This window comes from Stenella coeruleoalba (genome assembly GCF_951394435.1).
Source record: "Stenella coeruleoalba genome assembly, chromosome: 15".
Classification (NCBI taxonomy): Eukaryota; Metazoa; Chordata; class Mammalia; order Artiodactyla; family Delphinidae; genus Stenella; species Stenella coeruleoalba.
The window spans coordinates 24,781,029-24,806,625 of record NC_137161.1 but is presented as its reverse complement, the minus strand read 5'-3'; the positions used below and the strand labels follow the sequence as shown (position 1 = coordinate 24,806,625).

The 25,597-nt window shown below is 40.9% G+C and overlaps 1 protein-coding gene across 6 annotated transcripts; it reads left to right on the top strand.

Moving 5' to 3' along the window:
- The first annotated feature begins 5 nt into the window (after positions 1-5).
- Positions 6-24,864, top strand: LOC307198736 (tigger transposable element-derived protein 1-like). 6 transcript variants are annotated; one of them, XM_079945899.1, is made up of 5 exons: positions 6-142; positions 2,245-2,320; positions 2,571-2,692; positions 18,252-18,311; positions 23,175-24,864. In XM_079945899.1, exon 5 carries the CDS (start codon positions 24,135-24,137, stop codon positions 24,732-24,734), a length of 600 nt encoding a protein of 199 aa, XP_079802025.1. In that variant the 5' UTR covers positions 6-142; positions 2,245-2,320; positions 2,571-2,692; positions 18,252-18,311; positions 23,175-24,134; the 3' UTR covers positions 24,735-24,864. The 6 variants fall into 6 exon arrangements, 5 of the variants coding, with proteins under 5 accessions (XP_079802025.1, XP_079802024.1, XP_079802027.1 ...); XR_013831684.1 differs by lacking the exons at positions 18,252-18,311; positions 23,175-24,864 and adding an exon at positions 11,809-13,458; XM_079945898.1 differs by lacking the exon at positions 18,252-18,311.
- The last annotated feature ends 733 nt before the right edge of the window (positions 24,865-25,597 follow it).

The window sequence follows — 25,597 nt, the reverse complement described above, 5'->3', positions numbered from 1 at the left end:
CGCCCCGCGACCCGTGCGCGTGCGCGACGTCTGAGGAAGCCGGCACGGAAGGTTCGATTTTGCCTGGGGGTTGTCCTTACCTTAGCTTTTGGAGGCGTGGAGAGGCCGCGCAGTTCTGCGTCGCTTGCGGAGTGAATTCGAGGTGGTTTCTCCTGGGTTAGGGTGGTGGGTAAGGCACTCAGTAATATGAACCCGTCGGGGCTTGTTTCCCTGCTGCTCCCTCCACCGTGCCCCATTGGGGTGTTGTAGTGTTTCAGGAACTCAAAGTTGGAGCTAGAGGCGCACACCTCACTAAAGGGTTTTACTTCACGAGAAATTTAACTCAACAGGCTGGATTTGAACTTGGGAGGTCGGCTTCTCCCTGTAGACGGGAGAGGAGACGTCCCCTGAGGAGAAGCGGCCTGGCAGGAGGCATTCTGTCGGGAAACCTTGAAATCCTTGTTTGCGAAGTCTCTGCTTGAACGCTGCGGGTGCAGTTCCCCTTGAGGCATGATAATAGCAGTTACCCTTCAGGGGGCTTTCACTATTGTCAATGCCTTCCAGCCAAATACCACCGAGATCACCTGTCTAGTTGATCAAAGCTGGGCTTCGACTTCCCTGGTGGTCCAGTAGTTAAGAATCCGCCTGCCAATGCGGAGATACCGGTTAGAGCTCTGGTCCGGGAAGATCCCACATGCTGCAGAGCAGCTAACTCTGTGCACCACGAGTACTGAGCCTGTGCTCTAGAGCCCGCGAGCCACAACTACTGAAGCCCACGTGCCACAATTAACAAGCCCAGGCGCCTAGAGCCCCTACTCTGCAACAAGAGAAGCCACCGCAATGAGAAGCCCGCGCACCGCAATGAAGAGTAGCCCCCCCAGTCGCGGCAACTAGCGCAGCAACGAAGACACAACACAGCCATAAATTTAAAAAAAACCTGAGCTTATTGTCTCCTTGTAAGGAGGGGAGACACAGCATGAGGCACAGGGAGACATCTCAGGAAGAGGGTGCTGGAAAGAATTTACAGGGTTTGGGCTTGTGTTAGGTAATTTGGAGGAGGGCTCCAGGAAGCGGGCCTTCTCTCTGGATTGGATGCTATTAGGAGGTGAAGGTAATTCTGTGATGGGGTATTTTAATCATTATTATCTAAAAAGGGAGAAGCACCCTCATGTTAGCCAGGATAGGGGGATATTTGGTCTTTTTGTTTGTTTTTCTTTTGTGGTTGGGACAGCATTCTTGTTTGTATTCAAACATGTTTATGGAGTGGTTTTGTTTTGTCTTATCCATCATGGTCACAGAGTGGCTTTGTCTGATGTTGGTGTTTTGTGAAATTGTTTATGTTCAGTAGGGCAGCACATCCTAGTTGATAACACCAGCCTAGCTCCCCATATTCAGGAGCTGCTTTTCTCCCTCTCACTGTGCTTCATATCACTTAGTGTATATTCCATGCTTTGGGCCTCAAAACAACTGTGTGAGACAATCCACAAATAGTTTGTACTCTCCATTGGATACTAGTCCCTAATGTAAGTGTGGTAGGTAAAATTAGGTCCCTGCCTCCAAGGAGCTTATAGCTCAGTGAGAGTGATCCAAGCCCAGGCAATCTGTATTCCTAAGGGGACTACACTGCCTCCTCAGTAATTTTCAGCTACTGATATCTGTGCATACCAGGATTTCTCAACAGCAGCACTCTCGACATTTTGGGCCAGATAATTCTTTGTTATTGGTGGCTGTTCTGTGCAGTGTAGGATGTTTAGCAGTATCCCTGGCCTCTATTCACTAGATGCCAGTGGCACCCTCTCCCTAATTGTGACAACCAAAAATGTCTCCAGCCATTACCAAATCACCCCTGGTCAAAAGCCACTGGTGAATACCATTTGTATCCTCCTGGTCTCTGAGACCTCCAAACAAATATTTGGAGCGTGACAGTCCCCAAATCACTTTGAGTGGGGAGGCCTTGAAGAGGAGAGAAGGAAGCAATGTGGCCTACGTTTTTGAAAAGCCCATCCAACTAGGAGAATGAAGACTGAGACAAAGAGAAGACAAGTGGGAAAAAACAAAGGTAGAAGAGAAATGATAGAGGCAGAGAGGAGCTCATAGGAAATCACCCTTAAGTTACTTAGTTCACGCTAACAAAGTTAGTTCACATTAATAAAGACAAAGCCTTAATGAGGCCTCGCTGTACTGCCACTCCCTGTTTGGGAAATGCTGGTCTGATTAGCAAATAGTGTTGAACACTTTTGTGAAAAGATTTATTTTCTTTTACAGCATGGTACCAGATATGACCTCCCTGAACTGGTTGCTTGCAAGAGACTTTCTTCAGAGATTTCAGGTTACCCTCAAGGTAGTTGTTTTCTTGGGAAAGCCAAGATTCCCTGGGGAGTTGGCAAAAGTCACAAAGCAATGGCAGCTAAGTGTTTCCAGGTTTTCCAAGAGATAGATTGTACTTAGATTAAGCTAATAAGAACATCAGCACAATAGTTATCTGTATTTTCCTAACCTGTTTCATCCAGGAATCTGTAAAACATATAGACATTTATTAATTTTCTTCTTATAATGGTGAGGGAAATCATTGACATTCTCCTATTTTATAGATACAGAAGCCAAATTATGGAGTCCACAAAAAGTAGTGAGAAATCCAGAACAGCCTCCTGGAATCTTCACTCTGGGCCATTCTTGATGCTCAGCACCACCCCAGATCTCCAGCTTCCTAGTAGTAAGCTACTGAATTTTATGTTTTCATAGGCTTTAAAATATTCCTTAGTCTCTTCACCTGACCCACAAAAACAGGCCTATAGAGGCTATGATTTTAAATAGTGACGGTACTTGAACTAGAACCCAGATCTCATGATATTAGTCCAGTACTCTGTCTACTTAAGCAAGCCCATACATTCTTGTAGGTGATGTTTAACTTAAAGAAAATATAATTAAGACAGAAATTCTAATGCACAGGGAAATCCAGACCTATTCAATCCTTTTCATTCATTTCATGGGGACTTTACGAGTTAGCTTTGATGAGTAAAAGAGAAAGTCACTGAGGTATTAATGAAAAGCATTTAGTAACTCTGAAATTAAATTTGTCTTTGGGTTGATGAGGTAGATGGGAGGTATAGTGAGCACTGCCCCCTTACCCAAAGAAGTCTTGAATAGTTTATCCTCCGAGAACTAAACCAACAGAAATGAATTCTTAATTATTTAATCATATATAGAAACGACTTATGAGATAATGTGTCAATGGGGAGATTTAGGAATCTAGTCTAATGGAAATACTGTCTCCAAATAATGTCATTATGTCAATGATTCTCAAATCCATTATTTCCAATCCAAATTTCTCCTCAGAATTCTAGCCTTACATGTCCAAGTGCCTATTTCTTTCCATTTGCTTGTCTCACAGAGATCTCAAAGTTATTGTGTTTATAACAGAACTCTGGGAATGTCCCACTGCAAATCTTCCTCATCTCAATTAACAAGGCACTGCTCTCTACCCAGTTGCTTAAGTCAGAAACTCAGGAGTTAACTCAGTTCCTTCCTTTTCCTCACTTTCTTCATCCAATTCATTATCAAGTCTTATTGATTCAATGTCCAAAATAAATCTCAAATCCAACCACTTTTTTCTCTACTGCCACTAGCCTGGTCCAGGCGATGGTCATCTCTTTCTTGGATACTGCAACAGTCTCCTCTTGCCCCTTTACTTCATAACACTTAACACAATTTGTTTAATTTATTGGTCCGTTTTTCTTACTTGTGATTTAATAATCTCACTTTACTACTAGAATGTATATAAAGTGCTTGAGGATAGGTACAAAATCTATCTTTTTTTTTTTTGGCTGCATTGGGTCTTCGTTGCTGCATGTGGGCTTTCTCTAGTTGCGGTGAGCAGGGGCTACTCTTCATTGCAGTGTGCGGACTTCTCATTGCGGTGGCTTCTCTTGTTGTGGAGCACAGGCTCTAGGCACACGGGCTTCAGTAGTTGCAGCACGCGGGCTCAGTAGTTGTGGCTCGCAGGCTCTAGAGCGCAGGCTCAGTAGTTGTGGCACACGGGCTTAGTTGCTCCGCAGCATGTGGGATCTTCCCGGACCAGGGGTCGAACCTGTGTCCCCTGCATTGGCAGGCAGATTCTTAACCACTGTGCCACCAGGGAAGTCCTGTTATTTATTTTTAAGTGCGTATGTCCTTTCTTTCCAGCTAGATTATAAAATCCTTGAGGGCAATGACTATGTGTACTGTTGCCTCCTACAGTGTGTTAAGTCTAGTAGGATCTTGATGTAAATTGTGTTGTGATTTACAGGGTTACTTAGTGTCTTGGCATCTCTACAGAAGACTTCAAAACTCTTAAGGAAACCACAATGATATACCACCTCACACCAATTGGATGGCTATTAGGGAAAAAAAAAAAGAAAGAAAATGACAAGTGTTAACAAGGATGTGGAGAAATTGGTGTACTGTTAGTTGGAATGTAAAATAGTACAGCCACTGTGTATGGCTGTTCCCCAAAACAATATGGTGGTTCCTCAGGAAATTAAAAATAGTATTACCGTATGATACAGCAATTCCAATTCTGGGTATGTATCCAAAAAAATTGAAAGCTGAGTCTCAAAGAGATATTTGTATACCTATATGTATAGCAGCATTATTCACAATAGCCAACAGGTGCAAGCAACCCAAATGTCCATTGATAGATGAATGGATAAACAAAATGTGTTATATACATGTAATGGAATGTTATTCAGCCTTAAAAAGAAGGAAATTCTGACATGCTACAACATGGATGAAACTCGAGGACATTATGTTAAGTGAAATAAGCCAGTCACAAAAAGATAAATACTGTATGATCCCATTTATATGAAGTACTTAGGGTAGTCAAATTCATAGAAACAGAAAGTAGAATGGTGGTTGCCAGAGTCTGGGGGATGAGGGAGAATGGAGAATTGTTGTTTAATGGGTATAGAGTTTTAGTTTTGCAGGATAAAAGGTGTTCTGGAGATTGGTTGCACAACGTGGTGAATGTACTTAGTTGTACACAAAAATGGTTAAGATGGTACATTTTTTTTTTTTTGTGGTACGCGGGCCTCTCACTGTTGTGGCCTCTCCCGTTGCGGACCACAGGCTCCAGACGCGCAGGCTCAGCAGCCATGGCTCACGGGCCCAGCCGTTCCGCGGCATGTGGGATCTTCCCAGACCGGGGCACGAACCCGCGTCCCCTGCATCAGCAGGCGGACTCTCAACCACTGCGCCACCAGGGAAGCCCAAGATGGTAAATTTTATGTTATGTGTATTTAACCAGAATTTTTTTTTCAAAAGACAACTGAATAGGGAATCAAAAGACCAAGGTTGGAGTTCCTTGTTCCTTGATGACTAATGAATCTTGAGCAAGTCACTTTTTCACTCATGCCTTGATTTCTTCATCTTTAAACAGGGTAATAAAACAATCCCAGCTTCTGGGTGTATGTAAGGATCAGAGAGAAAAAAAAAAAAAAAAAAAATGAATAACTCTTAAGATAATATTTTTGAGTAGTAGTTCCAGTATTCCAGTGTCCCTGATCTCCTTTAATATTCATTACAAATTTTATGTCTTATTTCATAACAAAATATTCCTAAAGATGTCTTAGCGATAACCTGTTACCACTTCAAAGGATATATACGCTGAACTCTTTCAACTTGGGTTGCTCACCTTATAATTTGGTCCTGGGAAAACAGCAAATAAAAAGCCTTTATGAGGGCTATTGATGACCTAAGATCCTAATTACTAATGTGGTTTAGCATTAATTGAGCAAATACAAGTTTAGGATTCTCATGTGAACATAATAAAGCTGGTCCCAAATTAAGGGGATAAGAGGAAGAATGAACATCTGTTGAATACCTAATAACTGTTAGGCCCTATAACAGATGTGTTACATGCATTATCTCATTTAATCCTCACAACAGCGTTGTCAGGTTAATAGCATCATACTCGTTTTATAAACGGGGAAAACAAAGCTGAGAGGTTGTCACTTGCCCAGGATCACACAATGAATGACAGAGATGCAATCAAGTGCAGGTCTGTGTGACTCTAAAGCCCATACTCTTTCTACTGTTACACTGCCTCTCAAAATATATTTGACTATGCCTCTTGGTAATAGAGTTAATGGTAAATATTATATATTTGATATATATTCATACATTTATATCAATTATCTTACCTTAGTCATTACAAGTAAGATAGACTGTGGTAGGAACAATTATGACCACTTTATAGATGATGAAACAGATAGAAAATTTAACTTACCTAACGCCAACATCAACCAGCCAATAAATAATAATAACAGGACTTGAAAATAGGTACTGCAATTCTCAGACCCATGTGTTTTCCACATCAGCCTCATGAGAGCAGAATTTTATCTCTGAATTTTCTGGTTCTGACATTTTTTTATGGGAGCGAAAGAGTGAGCATCTTGAAAGTCCTTCAGTTCTCAGTATACATGGACAGATTAAACACGTCTTCATCCTTATTCTCTCCTCCATTCACTAAAATGATATTGAGTTAATATTTTTAATGTTATCAGTCCACAAGGACAAAGGGAATGAGAAAGATAACAGGGCTTCCCTGGTGGTGCAGTGGTTGAGAGTCCGCCTGCCGATGCAGAGGACATGGGTTCCCGCCCCGGTCCAGGAGGATCCCACATGCCGTGGAGCGGCTGGGCCCGTGAGCCATGGCCGCTGAGCCTGCGCGTCCGGAGGCTGTGGTCCGCAACAGGAAAGGCCACAACAGTGAGAGGCCCGCGTACTGCAAAAAAAAGAAAGATAACAGCAGATGAAGGATATCAACAACATTTTGGAAGATGGAAAGTTGAGCCAAGAAAATTGAGTTCCAAATACTGGGGAGGGGTATACTAATGAGAGGCAAGTAAGTTCATGTTGCAGAACACTAAAACATCAGGAATTGAAAGGAGCAGATACTGTAGCAGCAGAGATATGTGAGGGGCCAAAAGGAGAGGGATTGGCTGAAAGTCTATTTAAGAAGTTAAACTACCAGGCTCCTTCCTCATCCTGCTCAGTTAGGCAGCTATGCCTCTATGTCCCTGGTTTATTCTGTGAAAAATTGAATTAGAGAAGCTCCAGACTGAGGTACCAGGTACAGCTAAAGGTCATAGCTGAGGAGGCTGGGGTAGGAGGATACCACACTGAAAACAGAGATCAGATGAATATCTACATGCTGAATGATGAAACTCGCCCAGCCTTCTTGCTCTACTTCACTCCAGGGATGCTGACAGCAAGGCTTATATTCTCGAGGCAGGACAGCAGAGGATTAATTTTGGGAGAAACTTAAAATTGGATAACCCCAGAAGAAACATCTATAGATAATGATACTTGAGGGTCTCCCAACAAAACAAATAGGTCCCCACTTTATCAACCTGTGATGAAACCCACCAACTGACAAACTCTTCCGCCTAACATAGACCTTCCAAATACCTTTGTAATGACTCACTCTTAAATATGAAGGGACAGCAAAGGATCACCAGATAGTTGAGATAAACCTTCACCAAGAAAGACAGCATCAAATAGAAATGGAAAACAGGCAATATAGAGAGCAGAAGAATATTTTTTTGAAAACAATAAGCATCCTCTGCCTCTGATAGTATAAAATAGTGCATCCATAAAGCAAAGACAAGTTGCTCCAAAAAAAAGGAGGAATCAGAGAATAATAGCTCTGGGAAATTTTTTTAATAGCAAAAACAAATAATAAAAGTATTAATGTATAAAATTGAGGAAATCTCCCAGAAAAATAGAATGAAAAGACAGACCTGAAAATAAAAGAGAAAAGATAATTAGAGAATGAATCCATAAGGTCCAATGTTAGGCTAACTGCAGTTTTAGAAATGGAGAAGAAATGAAGGGAAGAAAATTATCAAAGAAATCACAAGGTCTCTGATAACTGAAGGACACGAGTTTCCAGATTGACAGAGCCTGCTGAGTGCCCAGCATAATGAAGGGGAAAAAACCAAAACCAAAAGAACTATAGGACATTATCATGAAATTTCTAAAGACAAGGGATAAAGAGAAGATCCAAAAATCTTGTTGATAGGAGGTGAAGAGGGAGCAGGGAAAGGGGAATGGATTATTCATAAAAGAGTAGGTAATAAGAATAGCATATTCCTTAACATTGACACTGGTGGTTAGAAGACGATGAAACAGTGCTTTCAAAATTCTGAGAGAAAATTATTTTCAACCTAGAATTCTATACTAAGTCATGTTATCAATCAAGTGTGAGGCACAATTAAAGATTCAAGGATCAAAAAAATTTACTAACCCTCAAGCTTTTCCTGGGACACTACTGGAGGATGTGCTCTACTGAAACAAGAATGACAAAGATAGAGGTTTTAGGAAAGAGGGGAATCAACCTAAGAAAGGTAAAAGGAAGTCCTAAGATGATAGCTCTACAGCAGACCTGTACAGTGAGGGGTAGTCCAGACTAAAGGGGAAGGAGTGCTCCTGGGGAGTATTTCCAGTAAAACTCTTAGTGTATGTGACATGTTTGGGTGTGCTGAAAATAGTTAAGGCATTTTTACATTTCTGTTAGAGAGTCTGGAACAGTTAGTGATAATGATACAGAAAATTTGGCAAACAAAAAACTGAGGCAATTATTAATTGCAAGACAAACAAAAAGTTACATAAGAAAGGAAATGTAATCATAATACAATCAATTGATCCAGAAGTAAACCACACTTTTAGAGTCATAATAAGGTTAATATGAAACATTGATTTAATTTAAATGTGATATAACAATATTGTGAGGCTGAAGGGAGGGAAAGCATAAAGTGTTGGATCTTTATCTTTTATATCAGGTACTGTTTAAAGTTTACAAATCAAAAAGAAAGCAGTAAAAATATTTAATTTAGAAAAATATTAGTAAATATGCAAAGAAAAAAAGCCAGTGAATGAGTCTGGGAGAGTATCTCAGGCTTTGGGGAGGCCACGGCTTTTTTTTTTTTTTTAAGTCTGTGCGTGTGTTAAAATATACTCCTGCTGTGTTTTGTTACGAGCCTTGTAGTTCCACATGACTTTTTTTAAACCACAAGACTTAAAGTATTTACATGTATTACCTTGATAAACGTTAAAAATATCAAACATAGAGAGAGAGAGCAAGAAAGAGAGACAGAAAATCTTGTGTCTATCCAGACCTATGATATAAAATGACATTATGAATTTTCTTTATAGATAAGTCCTGGAAGAATACTAGAAAATAACACCACTAGATATTTCAGAGGAATAAAACCCTAACTATTTAGGCCATTTTTTTAAGTATCGCATTTAATTTGGGGTGTCAACAGTTGCTGCCTTCTTGCAAAATGAGAGAAATAAGGTGGGATACTAGAGCATTGCTATCCTCTGAGTTCTAATCAGTCTTACTGGCTGATTTTTTTAAATTGTGAAAACAAATGTCATCGATCTTCTGGAATCTCAAAAAGATGTTATCCTCAAAATTAATGTTGTGAGACTATCTCATATATGGAATTAGGAGACCTAGGTTTAAATCCCCTATCTATGACTTACTGGCTCTGTCACCTTAGGTATATTATTGATTCTGGCCCTCCCGTTTCCTCTGCTTACTCCAGAAGCTAAATTGCAATGAAAAATGTTCAAGAAGAACTGCTTCATGCTAAATCCCTCTAGTAGTGAATATGCTCCAGTGTACTTATTAGGGATTATTCAGTCTCCTCTATTAAACTATAAGAACTTTAAAAGTACCAACTATATCTTTGCCTCTGAAATTTTCCACATCTTATTATTGCTGTTCTTTGCTTCTAATGGGCACCAAATCAATGTTGCCAGAGATTTACTGACCATATTGTGAGGAGAATGTTTGTCATTAAATGTTCCCATAATTCCTTGTTTAGAAAAGACAAAAAGTTCCATATGCTCCAGGAAGATTCTATTTTCATTGTTAAATTTAGGCTTAAGTTAGACGTAAACAGTAAAGTAAAAACAAAACAGTCTGTCTTCTTCCAAAGAAAGAGTTCCTTAATGATTTTTATATATGTAAATATATATAAATATATATATAATATATAATATATTTTTAAAAATTTTTGGCCATGCTGCACGGCATGTGGGATGGCATGTGGGATCTTAGTTCCCTGACCAGGGATCGAACCTGGGCCCCCTGCATTGGAAGTGCTGAGTGTTAACCACTGGGCCACCAGTGAAGTCCCATAATGATTTATATTTTTATAAAAAGGAAAGATTTTTTCCAAAACCCTGGAGTACCCCCAAAGATTTGGTAAACTTAACTGCTATTGTTACTGATATCTGTGTTCTTATGAGTATTAACAAAAGAATTTATGACACATCTAAACAAAATTATAGCATGAAATCTAGAGGAAGCCTGATGAAGGAGATATAAAGAGAGTTTTTATGATCTTGAAAAGTACAAACGGGACTTCCCTGGTGGCACGATGGTTAAGAATCTGCCTGCCAATGCAGGGGACACGGGTTTGATCCCTGGTCTGGGACAATCCCACATGCTGCGGAGTAGTTGTGGCGCACGGGCGCACTACGCCCGTGCGCCACAGCTACTGACCCTGCGCTCTAGAGCCCGCGAGCCACAACTACTGAGCCCACGAGCCACAATTACTAAAGCCCGCACTCTGCAACAAGAAAAGCCACCACAATGAGAAGCCCGTGCACCACAAAAAAGAGTAGCCTCCGCTTGCCGCAGCTAAAGAAAGCCTGCACAGCAACGGAGACCCAACACAGCCAAAAAAAAAAAAAGTACAGAGTAAGACTTAATTTGTTCAACAATACCTAGAATGTTAGAACTTAACTCACCTTTGGAAATTTAAAATACACTTTCAGAAAATAAAAATTAAATTAAAATGCCCACTACATAGTGGACCTTAAATTTTTTTATTTTTATTTTTTTTTTTTGACGGTACGCGGGCCTCTCACTGTTGTGGCCTCTCCCATTGCGGAGCACAGGCTCCAGACGCGCAGGCCCAGCAGCCATGGCTCACAGGCCCAGCCGCTCTGCGGCACGTGGGATCTTCCCAGACCGGGGCACGAACCCACGTCCCCTGCATTGGCAGGCGGACTCTCAACCACTGCACCACCAGGGAAGCCCTTGGACCTTAAATTTTTAAAAGTAACCATTTCATATATTTGAGAACAGTATAATTTTTCAATTAAGGCTATATTATTATAGCTAATATTTAGTGAATGCTTCCTTTTGAACACTCCTCTAAGCTCCTTAATATATTATCTTGTTTTCCTAACCCTGTGAAATAGGTACTGTAATTATCCCCATTTTACAAATAAGAAAGTGGGCTCAGAGATTAACTAAATATCATCTTCCAGATGCTATCTGATCAGTTCCCAGATATTATACCTTCTTTAAATATGACAACTTTTCCCCCCTTTTATTTATTTATTTATTTTTAAATTTTTGGCTGCGTTGGGTCTTTGTTGCTACATGCAGGCTTTCTCTAGTTGCAGCGAGCATGGGCTACTCTTCGTTGCAGTGTGCGGGCTTCTCATTGCAGTTGCTTCTATTTTTGCGGAGCATGGGTTCTAGGTGCGCAGGCTGCAGTAGTTGTGGCATGCGAGCTCAGTAGTTGTGGTTCGTGGGCTCTAGAGCGCAGGCTCAGTAGTTGTGGCCCATGGGCTTCATTGCTCCGTGGCATGTGGGATCTTCCCGGACCAGGGCTCGAACCTGTGTCCCCTGCATTGGGAGGCGGATTCTCAACCACTGTGCCACCAGGGAAGCCCCCTAAAGTTGGGTTCCTTTGAAATGACCCAAGGCTCTCTTAATATCTTCCTTCCTAAATTGTACTCCAATTCCCTTTTTTTTTTTTGCAGTACGCGGGCCTGTCACTGCTGTGGCCTCTCCCGTTGTGGAGCACAGGCTCCGGATGCACAGGCTCAGTGGCCATGGCTCACGGGCCCAGCTGCTCTGCGGCATGTGGGATCTTCCCGGACCGGGGCACGAACCCGTGTCCCCTGCAACGGCAGGCGGACTCTCAACCACTGCGCCACCAGGGAAGCCCTCCAATTCCCTTTTGATGGTGTTAAACTCATTCCAGTTTAAGATTGTTCTTGGTGTAGCCACATGACCTGGTAGCTTTTATTATCCTCCCACATGTATAATCGCTTGTTAGCCTCTTTATTTCTAGCTTCCTCTAAGTATTTCTTCTCAGGTTCTTGGTTTCCCAACATACAGTGTTACTTCTCTACTGTTAGATAACTTTTTTTTTTTTTTTTGGTGGCGCTGCATGGCTTGCAGCTTCTTAGTTCCCCGACCAGGGATGGAACCCGTACCTCCTGCGGTGCAGGCCCAGAGTCCTAACCACTGGACCACCAGGGAAGTCCCTAAATAACTCTTTTAAACAAACAAAAAAATACCTTTAAATAGCCTTATTCTTTCTGAGAAATCTCTTTTCCTTCCCCAAGGTCCCTTCCACCCAATAACCTCAGTATAAAATAGTCTCTTTCTCTGCTGAAACTTTGTAGTACTTCACTTATGCCTGCTTTCTTGATGTTATTTGTCATGTTCTCTCTAGCATTAGAGTTGTCTGTATTCCTTTACTGTTTGCTAGAATCTAAACCTCATGGGACAAGAGCCATATTTTACACATTTTTGTATTCCTTTGTATTCCTTGCACATAATAAATGTTTAGTGGGTGTTGTTGAATGAATGAATAGGCAAATGAATAAATGGAGTCCTATCTAGTGGTGTGTTAAGAGTTGCTCTTACTAGATTCTGAATGCTAATTGTTAAATTTTCAGGAATTTTGCTAGTAGGCTGTTAAACTATTGGTAGCTTGAAAACTGACCATGGTAGAAGTATTCCCACCAATGTTTTGTTGCACAACACAACAAAGTTTTTTTTTCCACCAGAGAGCCAGTTATTATTAAACAGTTATGTATTTATCAAACATTTACCAGCACACCACTGGTCCTATTCTTCCATAATAGAAAGCTGTATATACCTCTTTGTGTTAATATTAAAAAGCTGAAGAGTTTCTAAGCCATCTTTTCTAATCTCAACATTTTACAGATAAAGAAATTGAGATCCAGAGAAGTGAAGTGGTTTGTATATGTCATACATCTAGATAGTAGCAAAGCAGAAACTGGATTCCAGCTCTTCATTCTTCTGGTCATTTCTTCTTTTTATGCCACCACATTGACTTCATTTCTATGTTGTTTTACTGTTGCTTTGTTCCTTGGTATAACTTCAGATAAGGTCGTAAGTATAGTTCCACACATAGTAATTAAGAGGCATCAGTGAACAGAACACAGCTTTCTCTACTCTTTGTTCCTTTTGCAAACAGATTTAACACATTTGTTTTTGGAGAAAGAGCAGATTTTGTTCCTGAGTTTTATGGGCTGAGAAAAAAAGTTTTGCGTTTAATGTTTCTTTATTGTTTAGTTAAAAAATTTTTATTGAATAAAAGAGACTGCGTTTCATAAAAGTACATTATATGACACTTAGAAATGTGTTTGTAAACTTTTATTGCACACTCCCCGAGAATGACTGAAAGCCAGGCAGCAACAATTTTGTCTCTTCCACAGTGGCATGGCTGCCCAGTAATACCTTCTTCACTGACCTGCCTTGTTTTCTAAAATTCTCACCATTAGTTTGACAATATGGGATCAAGGTATTTGTTAAAATGCACAAATGTTACCTCGGAAGAAAAGAGCAAAAAGCCATTTTTAGAACACTAGAGGAATAAAAATAGGACAGATATTTTGTGATTTTGAAGGGATAAGGGTGATAAAGAGAGACCCAAGATAGTGTAGGAATTTCCAGTAGGATAGATAGGACAAGCTTATCTTTGGTGATTTGTCACAACTTAGAACCCGTGGGGACTTCCCTGGCGGTCCAGTGGTTGGGACTCCACCCTTCCATTGCAGGGTTCAACCCCTGGCCGGGGAACTAAGATCCCCATATGCTGCATGGCACAGCCAAAAAAACAAAAAGTTTGAAAAAAAAAAAAAAAGAACCCATGACAGCCAGAGGATAGCATGAGAATATTGGTCATAATCAGTGGATTTATTGGAGACTTCAGTGAGATCTTGGAAATATGGTTAACTTCTGAGAACAGAACTAGTAAGAAACAACCTGGGCTTGTCAGACCTCTCTTGGAGTATTATCATTAGAAAATTTGTAGACAAACTGGAACACTTTCCAGGGAGAAGATTGTGACAGAAAAATCCACCTTCAGTAAATATTTATGTTCCAGCACTGTTCTGTACATTGGGATACCATCAGTGAACAAAACAAAGATCCCTGCCCTTGTTTCTGTTTGTTTGGTTGGTTTTTTGTTTGTTTGGCCCCACTGTGTGGCATGCGGGATCTTAGTTCCCTGACCAGGGATTGAACCCATGGCCCTTGCAGTGGAAGCATAGAATCCTAACCACTGGATCGCCAGGGAATTCCCCTCCCTACCCTTAGGGAACTTAAATTTTTGTAAGGCTAGACAGACAATAAACAAAATGAATACTGACTACAGTTTGTTAGAAGGTGAAAAGTGCTTTTGATAAAAAGAAAAAAATAGACAAGGCAAAGTGAATCATGTCAAGAATATCAGGAAACGTTGAAGGATGATAGTTCTGTTCCTTCTATGAAGTATGTATAATAATATTTACCATTGCTATAAATATTGAATATGGTTCTATTTGTTAAGTACTTTGTACTATGCCTAACATACTTGACAGTAGACAATAAAAGCTCTGCTCCACATCATCTTTACTCCAGGATCCAGTTCTTCTATCTGAAGTATTGTCTGTTTTATGGAAGAGGGAAAAGAAGCAGGCAAACCACTCACTGGCTCTTAAAGCTTCTGCCCAGAAGTCACACATCACCAATTTTATTAGACCAGGTCACATGGTGTGATGGTTTTCAGAATATGTCCACAAATTCTTTGACACTCCTCCCTTCAGAAAGTGGAGTCTAATTCCTCTGCCCTTGAGTGTGAGCTGGACTTAGTTTCTTGCTTCTCACAAATACATGATGACAGAAGTGATGATGTGTGACTTCCAAGACAGGGTCATAAAAAGCATTGCAGGGGCTTCCCTGGTGGTGCAGTGGTTGAGAGTCCGCCTGCCGATGCAGGGGACGCGGGTTCATGCCCCGGTCCGGGAAGATCCCACATGCCGCGGAGCGGCTGGGCCCGTGAGCCATGGCCGCTGAGCCTGCGCGTCCGGAGCCTATGCTCCGCAACGGGAGAGGCCACGGCAGTAAGAGGCCCACGTACTGCAAAAAAAACCCAAAAAAACAAACAAACAAACAAAAAAAAAGCATTGCAGCTTCTCTCTTGGTCTACTCACTCTGGAATAAGCCAGGTACCATGTCATGAGGACACTTAGGTAGCCAAATGGTTAGACCCATATGGTGAGGAACTTAAGCTCTTCACTAACAGCCAGTGAGGATCAGAGATCTCTTGCCAGTAGTCATGTGAATGAGCTCTCTTGGAAGAGGATCTTCCTGCTTCACTCAAGCTTTCAAATGTCTGCAGCCCCAGGAAACATCTTTTTTTTAAATTGAAGTATAATTGATTTACAATTTTGTATTAGTTTCAGGTGTACAACATAGTGATTCAATATTTTTATACATCACAAAATTATCACCACAATAAAGCTAATTTCCACGTGTCACCAGCAAAGTTATTACAATATTATTAACTATATTCCCTATGCTCTACATTACACCCCCAAGACTTGTTTACTTTATAACTGGAAGTTTGTACTTCTAAATCTACCTCACCTATTACACTCATTCCCCCCTTCACCTCCCCTCTGGCAACCACCAGTTTGTTCTCTGTATCTATGAGTCTATTTTTGTTTTGTTATATTTGTTCATTTGTTTTGTTTTTTAGATTACACAGGTAAGTGAAATCATGTGGTATTTGCCTTTCTCTGTATGGCTTATTTCATTTAGCATAATACTCTCTGGGCCCATCCATGTTGTCGTAAATGGCAAGATTACATTCTTTTTTATGGCTGAGTAATATTCCATTGTAGATAGATAAATAGATAAGTAGATATAGATTTTTAATTAATTAATTAATTTATTTATTTTTGGTTGCATTGGGTCTTCATTGCTGTGCACGGGCTTTCTCTAGTTGCAGTGAGCGGGGGCTACTCTTTGTTGTGGTGCGCAGGCTTCTCATTGTGGTGGCTTCTCTTGTTGCGGAGCACGGGCTCTGGGCACACAGGCTTCAGTAGCTGTGGCATACAAGGTCAGTAGTTGTGACTCGTGGGCTCTAGAGCACAGGCTCAGTAGTTGTGGCGCACAGGCTTAGTTGCTCCATGGCATGTGGGATCTTCCCGGACCAGGGCTCGAACCTGTATCCCCTGTGTTAGCAGGCAGATTCTTAACCACTGCACCACCAGGGAAGTTCCAGTAGATGTAGATTTTGAATCATTGTGTTTTCATTTTCATTTGTCTCCAGGTATTTTTAAATTTAAATTTTCCCTTTGATTTCTTCAATGACCCATTGATTGTTTAGTACCATGTTGTTTAGACTCCATCTGTTTGTGTTTATTCCAGTTTCTTCCTTGTAGTTGATTTCTGATCTCACACTATTGTGGTCAGAAAAGATGCTTGATATGATTTCAGTCTTCTTAAATTTATTGAGACTTGTTTTGTGGCCTGGCATGTGATCTATCCTGGAGAATGTTCCATGTGCACTTGAAAGAATGTGTACTCTGCTGCTTTTGGATGGAATGTTCTATATATAGCTATTAACTTCATCTGATCTAATATGTTATTTAAGGCCAGTGTTTCCTTATCGATTTTCTGTCTGGATGATCTGTCCATTGATGTATGTGGGGTGTCAAAGTCCCCTACTATTATTCTGTTACTGTCAATTTCTCCCTTTATGTCTGTTAATATTTTCTTTATGTATTTAGGTGCTCCTATGTTGGGTGCATATATTTTTATCATTATGTCTTCTTGTTGGATTGATCCTTTTATCATTGTGTAATGTCCTTCTTTATCTCTTGTTATGGTTTCTGTTTTAAAGTCTTTTATCTAATATAAGTATTTCTACCCCAGCTTTCCTTTTGTTTCTATTTGCATGGAATATATTTTTTCATCCCGTCACTTTTAGTCTGTGTGTCTTTAGATCTGAAGTGAAAGTCTTGTAGGCAGTATATATGTATATGTGTATGTGTGTGTGTGTGTGTGTGTGTGTATGTCTTGTTTTTGTATCCATTTAGCTGTTATGTGTCTTGTTGGAACGTTTAGCCCATTTACATTTAAAGTAATTATTGATGGGTGTGTACTTATTGCCATTTTGTTAATTGTTTTCTTGTTGTTTTATGGTTCTTTTTTGCTCCTTGCTTCTTCTTTTACTCTCTCCCCTTTAAGATTTGATGACTATCTTCAGTATAATGTGTGGATTCCTTTCTTTTTGTGTGTGTATCTATTATAGATTTTTAGTTTGTTGTTACCATGAAGTTCATATAACTAACTATAACTCCCTCTCTCCCTCTCTCTCTCTCTCTCTCTCTCTCTCTCTCTCTCTATATATATATATATATATATATGATTATTTTAAGTTGTTGAGCTCTTAATTTTTAACGCATTCTAATAACACTGCATTTTTACTCCTTCCCCCATGTCTAATTTTTTTGACATCATATTTTACATCTTTTTGTTTTGTGTATACTTTACTTATTGTGAATATAGATGATTTTAATTCATTTGTCTTTTAACCTTCCTACTAGCTTTATAAGTGGTTGATCTACTGCTTTTACTGTATGTTTGCCTTTACCAATAAGATTTTTCCTTTCATATTTTTCATATTTTAGTTGTGTTCTTTTCTGCTTAGAGAAGTCCCTTTAATGTTTCTTGTAAAGCCAGTGTAGTGGTGCTGAACTCCTTTAGCTTTTGCTTGTCTGTGAAACTCTTGACCTTTCTTTCAAATCTGAATTATAGCCCTGCTGGGTAGAGTATTCTTTTTTTTTTTTTTTTTTGGCTGTGCCATGTGGCTTGTGAGACATTAGTTCCCTGACCAGGGATCGAACCCATGCCACCTACAGTGGAACCACTGGACTGCCAGGGAATTCCCCTGGGTAGAGTATTCCTGGTTGTAAGTTTTTTCCTTCTATCATTTTGAGTGTATTGTGCCACTTCCTTCTGGCCTTCAAAGATTCTGCTGAAAAGTCAGCTGATTGTCTTGTGGGAGTTCCTTTGTATGTAACTAGTTGCTTTTCTCTTGATGCTTTTAAGAGTCTCTCATTATCTTTAATCTTTGCCATTTTAATTATAATGTATCTGGGTGTGACCCCTTTAGGTTCATCTTGTTTGAGACTCTCTGTGCTTCCTGAACTTGGATGTCTGTGTCCTTTATCAGGTTAGTGAAGTTTTCAGCTATTATTTCTTCAAATAAGTTCTCTGCCCCTTTCTCTCTTATTCTTCCAGGACCCCTATAATGTAATGTTAGTATGCTTGATGTTGACCCAGAGGTCTCTTAAACTATCCTCATTTTTTATTTATTTTTATTTTTATTTATTTTTTTTACGGTACACGGGCCTCTCACGGACCAGGGCACGAACCTGTGTCCCCTGCATCGGCAGGCAGACTCTCAACCACTGCGCCACCAGGGAAGCCCATCCTCATTTTTTAAAAATACTTTTTTCTTTTCAGCTTGGGTAATTTCCACTACTCTTTCTTCCTGTTCGCTCCATTTCTTTGTATCATCTAATCTACTGTTGATTCCTTCAGTGTATTTTTAATTTCAGTTATTGTATTCTTCAGCCCTGTTTGTTTCTTCTTTAATTATGTGACTCTGTTAAACTTATTCCTGTGTTCATCCATTCTTCTCCCAAGTTCACTGAACATCTTTATGACCATTACCTTGAACTCTTTATCGGATAGGTTGCTTATTTCCACTTCACTTCGGTCTTCTTCTGGGGTTTTGTCTTGTTTCTTTGTTTGGAACATATTCCTCTGTCTCCTCATTTTGCCTAATTCTCTGGGTTTATTTCTATGTATTAGGTAGGTCAGTTATGTTTCCTAATCTTGGAGAAGTGGCCTTATATAAGAGATGTCCTTTGGGACCCAGCAGCACATTCCTCCTGGTCACCAGAGCTGTATGCTCTAGGAGTGCTCACTATGTGGGCTGCATGGACCCTTCTACTGTGGTAGGGCCAACTGCTGAGAGTACACTAGTAGGCAGAGGTGACCCCTGGCCTGGTTGGCTGCCAGGCCCGTCCTTGTGTGGTGGTTGTCGGGCTGCTAATGGGGAGGACTGGGTCCCAGAGCAGCTGGCTGCATGACCTGGGGGTTCCCAGGGCTGGTGCTAGCCTGCTAGTGGGTGGGTAAACCCCCAGTGCTAATAGGCTAGAGGGAGAACTTCTAAATGGTGCTTCTAAGCACCAGTGTCCTCATGGTAGAACAAGCTGCCATAAATGGGCTGCTGCCAGTGTTTGCATCCCCAGGGGAAGTCCCAGTTGCCTCCTGCTTCTCCAGCAGTCTCTCCAAGATCAGCAAGTGGGTCTGACCCACTTTGAAATTACTGCCTCTCTGCTGAGACTCAGAGTGTGAGATTTTACACACACCCTTTAAGAGCAGAGCCTCTGTTTCCTAGAGCCCTCCGACTCTGTTCTGGGGGCTCCTCTTCTCATGCATGACCCCTCAGCTGGGGAGCCAGATGTGGGTCTCATACCCCTCACTCGTTGGGATGAACCTCTGCAATTGTGATTATCCTCCTGTTTGTGGCTCACCTACCCAGGGGTACGGGTCTTGACTATACTGCATCTTTGCCCTTCCTACTAGACTTGTTGTGGTTCCTTCTTTATATCTTTCATAGTAGAAAATCTTTTGTGCTAGTCTTCAGGTCGTTCTTATAGATAGTTGCTCTATAAATAGTTGTCATTTTGGTGTGCCTGTGGGAGGACGTGAGCTCAGAGTGAGCCATCTTGGCCAATGCTCCTCTCCTCAGCAAAACCATGAGAGACCTGAGCCAGGACTACCTAGCCAAACTACTCCCAGATTCTTGACATACAGAAACTATGACATAATAAATATTCATTGTTTTTAATGGTAAAGTTTTGGAGTAATTTGTTGTACAACTATAGATAACTAATACATACGGCCACCCCTTAGTTCAATGGGGCAGAATATATAATCCTCATGCAGAGAGAGGTATAGTAAGGAGAGAAATTGGAATATTTGGTGAGCAGTAATATCTATAACAGTAGGTAAAAAATATATATATATATATTTTTTTTTTTCTTTTGCGGTACACGGGCCTCTCACCGCTGTGGCCTCTCCCATTGCGGAGCACAGGCTCCGGATGCACAGGCTCAGCGGCCATGGCTCACTGGCGCAGCCTCTCCGCAGCATGTGGGATCCTCCCAGACCGGGGCACGAACCCGTGTGCCCTGCATCGGCAGGCGGACTCCCAACAACTGCTCCACCAGGGAAGCCCTAAAATATATTTTTTAATTTAATTTATTTATTTATTTATTTTTGGCTGTGTTGGTCCTTCATTTCTGTACATGGGCTTTCTCTAGTTGCGGTGAGTGGGGGCTACTCTTTATTGCAGTGTACACAACATCATTGCGGTGGCTTCTCTTGTTGTGGAGCACAGGCTCTAGGTGCACAGGCTGCAGTAGTTGCAGCACGCAGGCTCTAGAGCGCAGGCTCAGTAGTTGTGGCACACGGGCTTAGTTGCTCCGTGGCATGTGGGATCTTCCTGGACCACTGATCGAACCCGTGTCCCCTGCATTGGCAGGTGGATTCTCAACCACTGTGCCACCAGGGAAGCCCCTAGCTAAAATATTTAAATCTAGTCCTCTACCTTTTCATTAGACAAATATCTAAAGCAAGGAATAAATCATATAACCTCTGTACATTTACTCCCTTTTCCCTATCCTGTCGTCCAGGAAGTTCCATAATCAGCAAGTAAGGAGGTGTTTAAGTCTGGGTTCTGATACCCCCTTTCTAATCCCTACCCCCTTCTAATTCCTAGAAGTGTTGTCAGATTCCATTCTTTTCCCTGCTTTTGATCCCTCCTTAGTCCCGAATCAACTGGTTTTATATTCTGACTCTACTACTCAGTTTTACAAAGAAAGGAGATTTCTTTTTCTAAGCATTCCCCTCTTTTCCAATTTAAGCCTGGAGTCCTTCATTCTCACTTTCTGGATATTTCACTAATACCTCTTTCCTTTCTCCTGCCCCAGTCCCATCATTCACAGAGAGACAGCTTGGAACAGAGCATTGGCCAGTCTATAGGCATTAAAAACTCTCATTCAACCCTAAGCATGACGTTGGCTTTGTTCAAGTTTTTCAAAATGGAAATTTATATTGTTTTTCTGTTTATAAAGGAAATAAAGGCTCATAAAAAATGAAACAATAGAGAAATAAAAACTGAAAGTTCTCCAGAATTTTTATTATGCATATACAAATAAACACATATATTTTTACACAACTGGCATTGTAAAACACATTCTCTTCTATAACTTTTTCAGTTAATAAATTGTGGTCTTTTTTCTATGTCAGTACTAACCGATCTATCTTATGATTATTAAAACTGCACGATAGGGACTTCCCTGGTGGCGCAGTGGTTGAGAGTCTGCCTGCTGAAGCAGGGGACACGGGTTTGTGCCCCGGTCTGGGAAGATCCCACATGCCGCGGAGCAGCTGGGCCCATGAGCCATGGCCGTTGAGCCTGCGCGTCCAGAGCCTGTGCTCCGCAACGGGAGAGGCCACAACAGTGAGAGGCCCACATACCGCAAAAAAAAAAACCCCAAAAAACTGCGCAATAAAGGGGGGCCATAAAGTCTGGAAAAATAGGGAAATACACATAATTGATTTATTGATATGACATTACAATACATAATATGTTCAATGTTTTGTCGTTCATTAACAATGTGTAGTTCAATGCTCTGTGCAATATTGCAGTGAACATAGTAGATAAATACAGAATTTCTATCAACTCCTACACATGCATCTGAAATGCATTACCTCAGTTGATTGTGGACTTGGTTTCACTGAATAAGCCTGTTCCTTTGGTGTACACCAGAAGTAACCAAGGGGGTAAGTATCTATCTGATTTTTTTTAACATCTTTATTGGAGTATATTTGCTTTACAATGGTGTGTTAGTTTCTGTTTTATAACAAAGTGGATTAGTTATACATATACATATGTTCCCATATCTCTTCCCTCTGCGTCTCCCTCGCTCCCACCCCGCTAGGTGGTCACAAAGCACCGAGCTGATCTCCCTGTGCTATACGGCTGCTTCCCACTAGCTATCTATTTTACGTTTGGTAGTGTATATATGTCCATGCCACTCTCTCACTTTGTCACAGCTTACCCTTCCCCCTCCCCATATCCTCAAGTCCATTCTCTAGTAGGTCTGTGTCTTTATTCCAGTCTTGCCCCTAGGTTCTTCATGACCTTTTTTTTTTTCTTAGATTCCATATATATGTGTTAGCATATGGTATTTGTTTTTCTTCTATCTGATTTTTAATAAACTTATGCTTCCAGACTCTGTGGCCACTCTATATACCACTGTGTGGATATCCTGTAATTTATTTAACCAGTCCTCTTCTAATGGGACATTTAATGTCAAAATGGATGACATTAGAAATTTGATGTTATTGCCAAACTGCCTTCCACAGAATAAAATCAGCTTATGTTGCCACTAACATTTGAATCAGCTTATATGACCACCTACAGTACATGAGACTGACTCTTCCCCCACAAATTCACCAACACAGGTATCACTAATCATTTAAAATTTTGCCAGTATGATTCCTATTATTGTTTTAATTTGAATTTATATAGGGAAGTCGCTGGAGGTCCAGTGGTTAGGACTCCGTGCGGCATAGTCAAAAAAAATTGAATTTATTTAATTATCAGTGAGGTTGAGAGTATATATTTCAGTGGTTTTAGTATGTTTGTTATGTGATATAACATGTCTGGTTGTTTTTGTTTTTGGTGGTTTTTATTATAAAATAAAACAGATACAGAAAAACACACTCACACACAGAGCTTAGCGAATTATTACAAAGTGCACTCCTTTTTAGCCAGTCCAGAAAGATGTGAACTTTCAAAGATGCAAACGTGTGTTCGCATGTCCAATCATGTAAGTTAGTTCACGTGTCTGGCATACATTGTCACGTGCGTGCATCCTCTACAAGTGCTTATGCTTTTGTGTACTTTACTGTACAGTACTGTATAGATATAGTACAGCATCTTTATTTCAAGCCCAGGATGTCCGGAAGCAAGCATAAAAGCAGCGGTGACGTAGCTGGTACTGCTAAGAAGCGCCAAGTGATAACGACGGAAACAAAAGTGAAAATAACTGAGAGAGTGCAGCGAGGCGAAAAGATGGTAGACGTCGCCTGTTCTTATAATATGAATCGTTCAACCACTGGTGCGATTCTAAAGAACAAGGACAAGACCATGAAATATGTGAAGTCTGCTGTGCCAGTGATGTTGACAGTAATACCGAAGAAGCGTGGAAAAGTGATGGAGGAGATGGAGAAACTTCTCAGTCTGTGGATGCAGGATCGGCATCAGCATCGAGTCCCGGCTCAGCTTAATGCTGATTCAAGAGAAAGCTAAAAGCCTTTATGAAGACTTGAAGAAGAAACACAGTGAAGAATCAGAGGGTGCATCTTTTAATGCCAGCCATGGCTGGTTTCATCGTTTCAAGGCTAGAGCCAACCTTCACAACGTAAAAGTAAGTGGTGAGGCAGCGAGTGCAGATACGGTAGCTGCCCAGGAATTTCCTGAAACACTTTGAGAAATTATTGATGAAGGTGCGTACTTAACCAAGCAGGCTTTTAATGTGCACGAGACAGGACTGTATAGGAAGAGGATGCCAGACCGAAGTTACATCAGTAAGGAGGAAAAGTTGATGGCAGGCTATAAAGCAGCAAAGGATAGGCTAACTCTGTTGTTTCGTGGCAATGCTCCCAGCAATATGAAGCTGAAGCCACTCTTAGTTTATCATTCAGAGACCCAAGAATCCTTAAAATCATAGCCAAGAGCTCTTTTCCTGTTGTGTGGAAGAGTAACCCCAAAGCCTGGGTAACACAGGCCATTTTCCAGGACTGGTTTTTCTACCACTTTATCCCGGAGGTAGAGAAATATTGCTTGGAGGAGGATGTCCCATTCAACATTCTTTTGCTGCTCCACAATGCTCCAGGCCACTCCCCATTCATGGAGGACTTTCATCCCAGTGTCAAAATAGTGCATCTGCCACCGAATACTACATCACTCATCCAACCTATGCACCAGGGAGTTATAGCGACTTTCAAGAAATATGATTTATGTCATACTTTTCGTCAGGAAGTAAAGGCAAGTGACAAATCAGGAACAACCTTGCAAACATTTTGGAAGGACTATAACATCTACAAGGCCATAAAAAACATTGACTTTGCTTGGCACGAGGTTACGGCCATCACCATGAATGGGGTTTGGAAGAACTTTTGCCTGCGATTGGTTCACAATTTTTGTGGATTTGAGAAGGTGGATGAGGAGCTGAAAGAGGTCTTCAGCAACTTAGTGACCCTCAGAGAGAAGCTGGAGCTAGATCTGCAAGAGGATGACTTCATTGAATTCCTTGCCATGCAACATGAGGAGCTTACTAATGAAGACCTGATGGAGTTGGAGGCCCAGAAAAAGGACAAAGAGAGACAAGAGGAAGAAGAAGTAACTGAAGAACCAAAGAGATTCACCACTCAGGAACTGGCAAGGGGATTTTCTTTATTTAAGGAGGCACTGTTAGTTTTTGAGGCACAGGACCGGAACATAGAATAGAACATGAAGGTTGCAGCAGCTGTTCAGAATGCAATCCAGTACTACCATGTCATCTATGATGAGAAAAAAAGAGCTACTACCCAGACATCACTGGATTGTTTTTTCAAGAGGGTAAATAGAACTGAATCCAGCAAGGAACAACCTGTGCCATCAACATCAGGCGTGAGTGAAATTGCAGCTTGCCCTCCATCTCCTATTGCTGATGATCCTTCAGCTCTACCATCTCCCACCTCTCCCTCATCCAGTCAGTAACTCTTCTTGCCTGTTCACTCGGTGCCAGCCCCTGTATGTATGCCAGCTGTTGTACTGTGCTACTGTACTTTTCAAGGTACTGTACTGTAAGATTAAAAATGTTTTCTTCATTTTTTGTGTTTGTTTTTAAAGTATTATTTGTGTGAAAAGTATTATAAACCTATTACAGTACAGTACTATATAGCTGATTGTGTTAGTTGGGTACTTAGGCTAACTTTGTTGGACTTACAAACAAATTGGACTTACGAATGCGCTCTCAGAACGGAACTTGTTCACACGTAGGGGACTTACTGTACGCAGGTCAAGAAATAAAACTTCGTTAGCTCCCTCAGAACACTTCCTTGTACCTTATCCCAATCATATAATCACCTTCCTCCTCTCAAAAATAACCACTATCCTGACTTTTATAGCAATAATCTCCTTGCATTTCTTTATAGGAGTGTGATACTACAGTTTAGTCTTGCCCTTTTAAAAAATTAATATATCTGTTTTCTTTGCTCTGTGTTTTAAGTCTCTTTTAATTTATTGCTTCTTTCTCCATCCTTTTCTTTTCCTTAGAATTTATCTGTTGAAGAACGTGGTCCATTTGACTTGTATAGTTCCCACAGTTT

Coding starts and splice junctions, on each gene's coding strand:
- LOC307198736 (XM_079945898.1), top strand. CDS start 24,135: ATGGAGGACTTTCATCCCAGTGTCAAAATAGTGCATCTGCCACCGAAT.